This window comes from Leucoraja erinacea, chromosome 21 (assembly GCF_028641065.1).
Source record: "Leucoraja erinacea ecotype New England chromosome 21, Leri_hhj_1, whole genome shotgun sequence".
Classification (NCBI taxonomy): Eukaryota; Metazoa; Chordata; class Chondrichthyes; order Rajiformes; family Rajidae; genus Leucoraja; species Leucoraja erinaceus.
Genome location: NC_073397.1, coordinates 31,391,662 through 31,404,210, shown reverse-complemented (window position 1 = coordinate 31,404,210; position 12,549 = coordinate 31,391,662). Strand labels below are relative to the sequence as shown.

Sequence of the window (12,549 nt, the reverse complement as noted above, 5' to 3'; positions counted from 1 at the left end):
CAACGGCCACCTATGCAGAACTAGCAGCATGTGTTATTACAAGACAGTGGAATCCGATTACTGCAGGGAAAGTTTTTTCCCCCCTAGAAATGTTTCTCCCCCAAGACAGCTTTTTTTCCCGCTTGATAATTTCCCAAGTAACTTACCTAGTTGTCCAGTTCCCGATCAAATTCATAATATAACCAATTTGATCCACAGAACACAGATAGAGTTCCCCAATACATCAATTGGGTTAGTCCAATGTTAAACCACATCACTAGCATAGTATAAAAATGAAGATTTGAAAATGCATAACATTCAAAAAATACAATTGCAAACCGTTCTGGAAAAGCCCCTTTTATTTTATTTTTTTAATGCATACAGTTTACAAATCTGCCAAGTACAAATTATCTCAAAGATTTACCTGTACACCTGAATACAAAGCTCTATGCTGGAGCGAATTAAAAGTTGTCAACAACTCGTACCAATATAGTTATAGAATATCAAAACTGTATCATTGTAAACTTTGGGCAAGATATTCAAGCAATTTGCTTAATCAAATGGCAGCACCAATGTACAACTTTTGATGGCATGCTATATCAGTGATACAAATAATCAGTGGTACTGTGTGGATCAAAAGTAAACAAGTGTAAAAGGTTATTTCAGTATTTTTGGCAAGTATAATAATTGGAGTGTTAGTCAGAATGACCCTTATTACTAGAGTTTTAATGTTTACAGTTGAAAAAACTGCAATCAAAATATTACATGCAATAATTTTCAGAAATAGGGAATGTAAGTAGATAAAATCTAGAGACGAGGAACTGCAGATGCTGGTTTACAAAAATATCATTTATACAAAAATGTATAACAGTACATAACCCAAGCTATATTTGAAGTGGCTTATCTTGAACAAACAACTGCTCTGTTTAACCAGGGTATTCACAAAGTATTGGAGTAACTCAGTGGGATAAGCAGCATCTCCGGTGCTTACAGTATATGGTGATTGATGACATTTTGGGTCAGGACCCTTCTTCAGACTGGTGTGAGCAGTTGCTAATAGTGTAGGCGCTGGCTAAAATTCAGCACAATGGACTTGGATGATCTATTTGAGGTATACAGTAATATTCTAGGTGTGCAGGAAGGAACTACAGATGATGGTTTAAACCAAAGATAGAGTCAAAAAGCTGGAGTAACTCAATTGTTCAGATGCTGTCTGACCTGCTGAGTTATTCCAGCTTTTTGTGTCTATCTACAATAATATTCTAAATAGTTTAGATTACTTGTATCATTAATTGGACACGTGGAACGGCAGATGCTGGTTTACAAAACAAAATGTGGATATCTTCCACAGATGCTGCCTGACCTACCGAGTTACTCCAGCAGTTAGTATATAATGAACTAGCTTTGTCATATGAAAATTTTCCAAGAGTAAGAAAATACTTAATCTTTGTAGATTATCCATGAACAATATTTCAACGCAGTAGATTAAACATTATGAACATATTTGAAAAAGACTGAAACACTTGCGAATGTGGTGAATCTGCTCAAATTAAAAGATGGGAAGAACTGAATGGCTATTTTCCAAAGAGTGATGCCAGATGTTTTGGAGACATTGGACTGTGCATGAAGCCACAGGCCATTGGGACTGAGATGAGGAAAAATGATTTCGGTCAGAGAGTTGTGAATCTGTGGAATTCTCTGCCACAGAAAGCACTGGAGGCCAATTCAATGGATGTATTCAAGAGCGTTAGAGAAAAATTATTAGGGCTAACGGAATTAAGAGATGTGGGGAAAAAGCAGGAACAGGGCGCTGATTCTGGATGATCAGTCATGATCATATTGAATGGCAGTGTTGGCTCGAAGGGCCGAATGGCCTACTCCTGCACCTACTTTATGTTTCTAAGCCATTTGCAGCAATATTATTTCAAACGGTTTCAGCTTGGCTCTGAACTTAATACAGCTCACTCCTTGAAAAAAGGAGTGGTCTCATTTTACTGAAGAAATATCCCATAAAAATCAGTTCTCCCTCTTCCCACCTCATTCGAACATGCATTAGGCAATCATTAACACAAGCTGGATTAGGCACTGATCGGTGTGAGTTCTGTGGTTCACCAAATTATCATTCCTTTTTGAGTACACAAGTTAATCAGTGTGCAGGAAGGAACTGCAGATGCTTGTTTATACCAAAGATAGACACAAAATGCTGGAATAACTCAGCGGGTCAGGCAGCATCTCTGGAGAACAGGAACAGGCGACACTTCTTCAGACTCTGAAGGACTTATCTCTGAAGAAGTTGGAATCTGAAGAAGGGTTCTGACCCGAAACGTCACCTGTTTCTTTTCTCCAGAGATGCTGCCCGACATGCTGAGTTACTCCAGCATTTTGTGTCTAGCTTAAGTTAATCAAGGATTGAACCAGCCACATTAAACATCCTTTATTCTCTATGATTTAGTGATCCTTTGGGACATTTGTGGAGAAGGTGCCACAGTTTGCAATGTTTTCATGTAAAACGCAATGATTGTGCATTAAATGATTGTGTAAAGCCATTGCCTAAATAACATAGGGCCTTAAAAACACTATTTGAATCACCTTTGGTGTTAAGCGGAATCAAGGGATATGGGGAGAAGGCAGGAATGGGGTACTGATTGTGGATGATCAGCCATGATCACAGTGAATGGCAGTGTCGGCTCGAAGGGCCGAATGACCTACTCCTGCACCTATTGTCTATTTTTGTTTATACCATACTGAAAATCAAAAGGCAATTTAGGTCGGTTTGCATATATCTGAAAGAAAGGCAGTGTCACATATTTTACACAAAGTCAACAGACAATCATGGAAAATCTGAAAATAAAAAATATTCGATTCCATCAATTAGGTAGTCACTCGAGAGAAACGTTTTGTCACATTGATGATGTTGTGCAGTGTCCGCTTAAAACTCAGTGCTCTCCACCATTCCATACGCATCGTACAATGTGCATAAAAGTTCTTCTTTTTCTTTAGCAGGGAGAAAGCTGGACTTGGCAGCATTAATATTCTGCGGATTAATATTTTAAATATTACAACCAATTGCTTGTATAGATATTTTCATAGTAAACATAGCACATTTTTGAAGTAATTCAGAGTCTGATATCTCCCTAAAGTCTGGACAAAATACTAAAACGTAAAGCAAGAAGAATTGCAAACTTCCTCCATTTCGTGCTCCTTCACCATTGTAATGAAGTCTACAGATAGTCAACATGCTAGTTGGCAAAGAAGACAGTGGAGGATGCTTATCTGGATGCTTTCAAGAGTTAGATAGAGCTCTTAAAGATAGCAGAGTCAGGGGATTTGGGGAGAAGGCAGGAACGGGGTACTGATTGTGGATGATCAGCCACAATCAGGGTTGGGAGATTGCAACCTTCACGCGATTTTGGAGTGGGAGATTGCAACCTTCACGTGGTCCACCCTGTTTCGACGAATCAATCAACCTGGCGTGCACAAACAGAAGATCAAACAGAACAAGTTGACTTACAACTTTAGGCTGTGCACGCCATACGAAGAAGAGAATCAGCCATGATCACATTGAATGGCGGTACTGGCTCGAAGGGCCGAATGGCTTACTCCTGGCACCTATTGTCTAGGGGCAAGAAAATGTGCAAGAAAATATGACAAGCCCATCTTGTACAACTTCACCAGCGATTGTCAAATTACTATTGAAGATTCTTTTGTTTGGCAAATAAAATAATGGTCTTCAATTGTCCAAGGGACAAACTTTTCTTTGATTTTGGTTTATTTAGGAACATGACAGGTAGGACAAACAATGAATATTGTCACAGAATAGGACTCATCAGTAAGCCTCTGGAAAAATAATTTATTTTAGAATCCTATTAACATCTGACTGCCTAAGGCACTCAGGCCTGGTATGTTTAAGGTACTATGTGGGACCCAGTGGTTTGCTTGCATTTTGGGGTCTGGGCTTCACAGTTATGCCCAGCATTTATAGCCCTCCTATATCGGGAACAATCTTTTAGTGCCTTACTCGGCCATGTCAAGAGAGCATTTAAGAGTCAACTGCACCCATTGTCTATAATGTCTAATTGTTGGCAGAGAGCAACTGCTGCAAATTGTGGAATAAGATCATAAGGCCATAAATGATATCAGTAGAATGAGGCCATTTGGCCTATCAAGTCTACTTCGCCAATCATGGCTGATCTATCTCTCCCTCCTAACCCCATTCTCCTGCCTTCTCCCCATAACCTCTGACACCAGTACTAATCAAAAATCTATCTAGCTCCGCTTTAAAAATATCCACTGACTTTGCCCTCTACAGCCTTCTGTGGCAAAGAATTCCACAGATTCACCAACCTCTGACTAAAGAGATTTCTCCTCATCTCCTTCCTAAAAGAACGTCCTTTAATTCTGAGGCTATGATCTAGACTCTCCCACTAGTGGAAAAATCCTCTCCACATTCACTCTATCCAAGCCTTTCACTATTCTGTATGTTTCAATGAGGCTCCACCCCCCCCCATTCTTCTAAACTCCAGTGAGTACAGGCCCAGTGCCATCAAACGCTCATCATAGGTTAACCCACTCATTCCTGGGATCATTCTTGTCAACCTCCTCTGGACCCTCTCCAGAGCCAGCACATCCTTCCTCAGATATGGTGCCCAAAATTGCTCACAATATTCCAAATGCGGCCTTACCAGTGCCTCAGCACTACATCCCTGTTTATGTATACGAGTCATCTTGAAATAAATGCCAGCATTGAGTTTGCTTTCTTTACTACCAATTGGGACATTTACTGGTCATACATTTTCTAGGCAATGTGCCAAATGTCGTAACACAGAACTCCTTGGATATGACTGGACTACTCAAGGAATGTTCAAATGGAACCAGACTGTGCAGGAAGACATGGAAGGCAATTTAGACTAAGGGCGTTAGGGGGAAAAGGAGAAGATGTGGCTGGCAAAGTAAATGGAGCTGAAATTTGGAATTGTAGGAATACTGGCTGGACAAACGAGGATACAATGTAGACCAAGGTAGAATCAGATTGGTGAAAATAGATCAAAGTGCAACCGCTAACCCCTGGGCAGCACCGTCGCACAGCTTGTAGAGCCACATCCTCACAAAAGCAGAGATCCGGGTTCAATCCTGATCTTGGATGCTGTCTGTATGGAGTTTGCACGTTCTCCCTGTGACCGCTAGAGTCTCCTACCACATCCTAAAGACGTGCAGGTCGATGGGTTGATTGGCCTCCGTAAAATGACCCCCGTCATGTAGCTATGCGGCAGAATCTGGGGCAAGTTGATAACAATATGGGGAATAAAGTTGGATTAGATTAGAGTAAAAGGGATTATTAGTGTAGGGGTATGGGGCGAGAGCAGGAACGTGGTACTGGTTTTGGATGATCACCCATGATCATATTGAATGGCGGTGCTGGCTCGAAGGGCCGAATAGTCTTCTCCTGCACCTATTTTTGTTTTCCTATGTTTCTAAAAGGGTGGTTGATGGTCAGCATGGTCTCTGTGGGCCAAAGGGTATGTTTCCGTGCTACTTCCCTCCGTCCCTATCTTGTAATTAGGGCTCGGGTTACATAGACCATAAACAGGAGACTGAAGAAGGTCCATCTGTCTCCTCAGATTCTGGTGAACTTCTACCGCTGCACCATCGAGAGCATCCTTACCAACTGTATCACAGTATGGTATGGCAACTGCTCTGTCTCCGACCGGAAAGCTCTGCAGAGGGTGGTGAAAAATGGCCAATGCATCACCGGTTCCTCGCTCCCCTCCATTGAGTCTGTCCAAAGCAAACGTTGTCTGCGAAGGGCGCTCAGCATCGCCTAGGACTGCTCTCACCCCAACCATGGACTGTTTACCCTCCTACCATCCGGGAGGCGCAACAGGTCTCTCCATTACCGGACCAGCAGGTCCAGGAACAGCTTATTCCCTGCGGCTGTCACACTACTCAACACTGTACCTCGGTGACTGCCAATCACCCCCCCCCCCCCCCCCCCGGACATTCCTCCCACAGGAAAAACACTATGACTGTATGCATGTAAATAGATTTATTTATCGAAATCATATTCTATGTCGCTCTTCCAGGGAGATGCTAACTGCATTTCGTTGTCTCTATACTGTACACTGACAATGACAATTAAAGTTGAATCTGAATCTGAAGTAGGTCAGTCAGGCCTTAGGCCTACACAGCCATTCAATTATTAGAGTTAATTATCCTATAGACATTATCCTCAACCAGAGGGTTTTAAAGCTGCCTTCGACCAGGCACATTTATAACCCTCTGCTGAACGTGACCCATAGAGTGGATTCAACATTCTAAACCGAATTCAATATCCTGGTCAAAACAAGATACTGTGATTATGTAATTAAGGGCGGCACAGTGGCGCAACAGGAGAGTTGCTGCCTTGAGGCCTGGGTTTAATCCTGACTACGGGTGCTGTCTGTACGGCGTTTGTACGTTCTTCCCATGACCAAGTGCGTGTTTTCCGAGATCTTCGGTTTCCTCCCACACTCCAAGGATGTACAGTTTTGTAGGCTAATTGGCTTGGTACAAATGTAAATTGTCCCCAGTGTGTTAGGATAGTGTTAATCTGCGGGGATCGCTGGTCGGCGCGGACCCGATGGGCCTGTTCCCGCGCTGTAAACAAAACTAATTTTGCTCGCGTTTTTGTACACTGCATTTGCCAAGCTTTTGCTTTATCCAATATCCCCTTTTGAAGTTTCATCGGCATTAAACAATAGCTACATAAAACCGCTGTAATATTTTGTCTATTTACAAATATAATTTTCCAGTAAACTGCAGCCCTGTTTAAATGACCAGATTCACTGAATATGAAACAACTTTATTTTGTCAAGTTTCTACAAATAACCAGAAAGGATAGAGTGGATGTGGAGAAGACGTTTCCACTAGTGGGAGAGTCTAAGACTAGAGGTCATAGCCTCACATTTAAAGGACGTTCTTTTAGGAAGGAGATGAGGTGGAATTTCTTTAGTCAGAGGGTTATGAATCTGTGGAATTCTTTGCCATAGAAGGCTGCGGAGGCCAAGTCTAAGAATATTAAGGCAAAGATGGATAGATTCTTGATTATTACAGTTGTCAGTGGTTATGGGGAGAAGGCAAGAGAATGGGGTTAGGAGGGAGAGATAGATCAGCCATGATTGAATGGCAAAGTAGACTTGATGGGCCGAATGGCCCAATTCGGCTCCACTACTGCTGCAGCGGTGACTGCGGAGGCCTCAATAGACCTGACCATGGGTGAACAGGGGATAGGACTGAACTTTGCTGCCTTCCCTCACAGTGGAAATATGTTTATTGTTAAATTATTTAATGTCGTATCTTATTTTTAATTGGTGTGCTGCAAATGGCAAGTCTCTGAATTTCCTCGAGGAGATTAATAAAGTATCTATCTATCTATCTATATATCTATGACCTTAAAGACACACAATTTGTTTAATATTTTTTCTAATGCTCAGATCAGCTCACCACTCTTTTGAATTCTTCTTCTGTGAAACCAAAGTATTTTGATGCAATGGCATAATCTGTATTGATCGTAGATTTGAAAATCAAAGGATCATCGGTATTCAGGGAATAGTTTGCTCGATCTTTCATAAACCTTTGAATATAAAATGTTAGGAAGAATCAAGGTATTAACACATGGGAATCCATAAGTGCCACTTTTATAGCACTGAAAGATAATTTAACTCTTTTAAGCCATATGTACCTTTTATCTTAAAAAACAAAGTGCTGGATTAACTCAGCAGGTGAAGAAGCATCTCTGGAGGGCATGGATAGGTGACGTTTAGGGTTAGAACCTTTCTTCAGACTGATTGTAGGAGGAGGTAGGAGCTGGGACAAAGTCTGATGAGTGATAGGTGGATATAGGAGGGAGATTTCAGATTGCAGATGAGTGGACAAAGACTAGAGATAAAAAGGAGACAAAAGGGCATAAGATAAGGAGAGAAATATGAAGCCAGTGGAAGGGATACAAGTGGAAGGGGAAAGAGGCATCAAGATAGTGGGTGAAATAGATTTGCACCCCAGTGGGGAACAGAAAGGGAGGGGGAGAAAGAGGTGGGGGTGGGATGTTACAATCTTATTTCTAGTTTGCCCATCTACCACAGAAAGTCTCCAAATTAGTCGCATGTATTTTAAATTGAATTGGCCAGTGCCTGTTAGTCCCTCACTCATCCCTCCCCCACTCGTCGCACCAGCTTCTCGTTGTCATCCAACAAACGGCTAACAATGGCCCGTTTCCTTTATCATCATTACTTTTTTTGCATATCTTTCATTCATTGTTCTTTATCTCTCTACATCATCGCCAATTTCTCTCGTCTTATAGAAACTTATAAAATGATCACAGGATTGGACAGGGTAGATGCAGGGCGGGGGGGGGGGGGGGGGGGGGGGGGGGGGGGGGGGGGGGGTCCAGAACCAGGGGTCACAGTTTAATAATATGGTGTAAGCAATTTAGGACTGAGATGAGGAAAAGCTTTTTCAGCCAGAGAGTTGTGAATCTGTGGAATTCTCTGCAGTGGAGGCCAATTCACTGGATGTTTTCAAGAGAGAGTTAGATTTAGCTCTTAGGGCTAAGGGAATCAAGTGATATGGGGGAAAAAGCCAGAAGGGGGTACTGATTTTGGATTACATGATCAGCAATGGTCATATTGAATGGTGGCGCTGGTTCGAAGGGCCAAATGGCCTACTCCTGCACCAATTTTCCATGTTGCTATATTACTGGCTGCACATATTTGATAAAAGGGCAGAATACGTTGTTACAGTTTGGGTAATGTGTGCTGCACTGTATGGACTTTCTTCCGCCAACCTAAGGTCGCAAGCGTCTGAGTGGAATTAGGCCATTCGGCCCATCGAGTGTACTCTGCCATTCAATCATGGCTGCTCAATCTCTCCCTCCCAACCTAATTCTCTTGCCCCCCCCCCATCACCTTCTCTCTTGTATTCAAGAGAGTTAGATATAGCTGGTAGACAAAAGTGCTGGAGAAACTCAGTGGGTGCAGCAGCATCTATGGAGCAAAGGAAATAGGCCGAAACCCTTCTGCCCGAAACGTTGCCTATTTCCTTCGCTCCATAGATGCTGCTGCACCCACTTAGTTTCTCCAGCAGTTTTGTCTACCTTCGATTTTCCAGCAACTGCAGTTCCTTCTTAAACAGTTAGATATAGCTCTTGGGGCTAACGGAATCAAGGGATATGGGGAGAAAGCAGGAACGGGATACTGATTTTGGATGATCAGCCATGATCAGCAGGCTCGAAGGGCTAGATGGCCTACTCCTGCACCTATTTTTTATGTTTCTATAACCCCTTGACACCCGACCTAATCAGAAATCTATCTATCTCTGCTCTGCAAAGCTCGTCACAGTGGTGGTTTGCTGAGCAAGTACTACTTGAAGCACTTTTTCTTGAAAGATATCACACTGGAGTTACCTGATAATTGGATGCTTTGTAAAATCTGGGTCACATGCTCCAGTAAGGTAGCTAGACATCGGACAGGTCTGTGGGAAGAGAAACAAAATCTCACTCGAAGCCTTTAACAATTAAAGAACCTTGTGGTCCATTGGGAAAAACAATCTTAGAGTAACAAAGCCTAAATAACTGATTCATTCTTTGTTAAAGCACACCTTCAGGAATTGCTTACCTCAAAATGTATATTTTGCTTTAACAAATCGTTGTAGATAGTGGGGTCATCAATCGTGTGATACCCATGTCCAATTCTCTCAGCCTTTAAATCATCCACAGCCTGTCAATGAATAAATGTCAACCAATTATCCGTTAAGATCAATAAAGTTGGTGGAAACCAAAGTTATGATTTACAGTTAATTCCGTCAAAACTATAAGAAAAAAAATGTTATCCCAGCATTACATTCTGCTTTGGAAATAGAAACATAGAAAATAGGTGCAGGAGTAGGCCATTCGGCCCTTCGAGTCTGCACCGCAATTCAATATGATCATGGCTGATCATCCAAATCAATATCCCATACCTGCCTTCTCTCCATACCCCCTGATCCCTTTAGCCACAAGGGCCACATCTAACTCCCTCTTAAATATAGCCAATGAACTGGCCTCAACTACCTTCTGTTGTTGAGGCCAGTTCATTGGCTAGATTTAAGAGGGAGTTAGATGTTAAATGGAGTTAGAGAGTTAAATGGAGGGACGCGTTTAAATTAGTTTATTATAGTCGGGTGTATCAAGGTTCAGCAACTAACTTTAATTAGGCTGTTGTTTTGCGCGACCCTCGGACTAGATTTGATCCGATTACTTTACCCTAAATGTTATTTCCTTATCATGTATCCGTACACTATAAATGTGTCGATTGTAGTCACGTATTGTCTTTCCGCTGACTGGTTAGCATGTAACAAAAGCTTTTCACTGTACCTCGGTGAGACTACACTGAAACTGAGTGGACACGTGCAGACAGAGAGATTAGTGTAGCTTGTCATCGTGTTCGACCTGGGCATTGTGGCCCCAACGGTCTGTTCCTGCGCTGTACAGTTCTGTTGTAATTTTACATTTGTTTGAAGTTCACATTCTTCTTTTTTTGTATGTATTTTTAATACCACTCTAAAACCAAGTGGTTTCAGTTTATTTATTCATGTGTGTATATATTTATATTACGGTGTATGGACACACTGATCTGTTTTGTAGTAAATGCCTACTATGCTCTGTGTGCTGAAGCAAAGCAAGAATTTCATTGTCCTATCAGATGACACATGACAATAAACTCACTTGAACTTGAACTCCATTCAGTCCATTCTCATTCTCAGCAGTCTCTTATCAGATTATTTAATCAGCGGGCTTTTATCAATCTCAATGTCACTTGATGGTGATTTTACAATTATCCTGTGTTACTCACTTCACCACACCCAGAAGGTGATACATTTTCCACCAGGGTATGTACTGTCTTTATGACGGAGAGAAAAGATAGAGGCCGATTTGGTTTGTCAGGAGGCACTGGGATTAGAGTTTGGCTCCGCTGTAAAACTTTAAACCCAAGACAAAGAAGTCTGAAGAAGGGTTTCGGCCCGAAACGTTGCCTATTTCCTTTGCTCCATAGATGCTGCTGCACCCGCTGAGTTTCTCCAGCATTTTTGTGTACCTACAAAGAACCATAAATATGGCTTCACCTCTTTCACTAGCAACGCTGGTCCAACTTCGCCAACATGTACGGTTCGATGGATGCCACAGTTAAAGGCTTCCTGACAAAAGAAACAAAGAAATGTTATTGACATATGCGAATAACCAGAACAGAGCAGTAGATAGATGGCAGCTATTAATCAATAATATTGGTGCCCAAGAAGAGAAAGGTGACATGCTTCAATAACTACAGTGGCACTAAATGCATTGTTCACCACAACTATCCAAAGATTGCCAAAGTCCTCCAGTTGTGTGCCAGTTATGCCAGCCACTAAAATAGCCAAATATTATTCCCTTATCGTGTATCTACACACTGTAAATGGATCGTTTGTAATCATATATTGTCTTTCTGCTGACTGGTTAGCACGCAACAAAAGCTTTTCACTGTACAGGACAAGATTCAAGATTCAATTTAGTGGGTACATGCACCAATTAAGGCACAGTGAAATTTGAGTTACCAAGCAGCCATATTAAGTAAAAAGCAAAAATACACACTGCATATAAAATTAAGTTTAACATAAACATCCACCACAGTGGAACCAACATTCCTCACTGTGATGGAAGGCAATACATTTCAGACATCTTCCTCCTTTGTTCACCCGTGGTCGGGGCCTTTGAACGGGGGCCGCTGCCGACGGTCTGCTGTTCAAGCCCTCTCGTCGGGATGATCAAAACCCCGGCATCGAGACGGATTAGAACACTCCGAGGCATGGAGCTCCCGCCTCTTACCAGAAACCGCTACTTCATGGTGTTAAAGTCCACAGGCCCCGTGGTTGGAGCCCCAACACTGGCGATCCTCGGCAAAAGACCCCAGGCTCCGGGATGGTAAGTTCATGGCTTGAAGCACCAGGCTGGTCTCCAGGAAAGGCCGCACCACTCCGCATTGTCGGCCGCGGGAGGGTAGGGGGAGGGGAAGCAAAATCGCATCTCTGTCGAGGTAAGTGACTGAAAAAGGTTTTTCCCGACCCCCCCCCCCCCCCCCCACATAAAACATACCAAAAGACATTAAAACAGACATTCAAGACATACATAAAATAATAAAAACAGAGAAGGGACAAGACTGACTGCTGGCGAGGCGGCTATTATGGGCGTTACACAATGGTGATAAACTAAACTTAAAATAAACTATACTAAACTAGTGAGCAGCAAAATGGATGATTAGCTCAATAGCAGTGTCCCCTCCCGAGTAATAAAAAGCTGCATCATGGCCTTGCATGATGTCAGACCTTATAACTATACAGTGTACTTTACATTGAATTGCTTTTAGATGTAGTCACTGGTATTCCAATCAGAACATGAATAACCAATTTTCTGTGGACAAAAGGAAATGCAGGTGCTGGTTTACAATGGGAAAAAAAGGCACAAAGTGTTGGACTGACGCGACGGTTCAGGCAGCATCTCTGCATCCCTGGAGAACATGGATAGGT

At 42.3% G+C, this 12,549-nt stretch overlaps 1 protein-coding gene across 1 annotated transcript in view; it reads right to left on the bottom strand.

The window, feature by feature from the left end:
* Nucleotides 1-320: 320 nt before the first annotated feature.
* ada (adenosine deaminase) overlaps nt 321-12,549 on the bottom strand; it is a 35,954-nt gene continuing 23,725 nt past the window's right edge. Inside the window, exons 7-11 of the mRNA XM_055652525.1 lie at nt 11,113-11,184; nt 9,627-9,728; nt 9,416-9,483; nt 7,459-7,588; nt 321-3,013 (exon numbers count right to left, since the gene is read on the bottom strand). Of these exons, the coding sequence (XP_055508500.1) occupies nt 2,909-3,013; nt 7,459-7,588; nt 9,416-9,483; nt 9,627-9,728; nt 11,113-11,184 (477 nt within the window). The 3' untranslated portion in view covers nt 321-2,908. The remainder of the gene's footprint in view (nt 3,014-7,458; nt 7,589-9,415; nt 9,484-9,626; nt 9,729-11,112; nt 11,185-12,549) is intronic.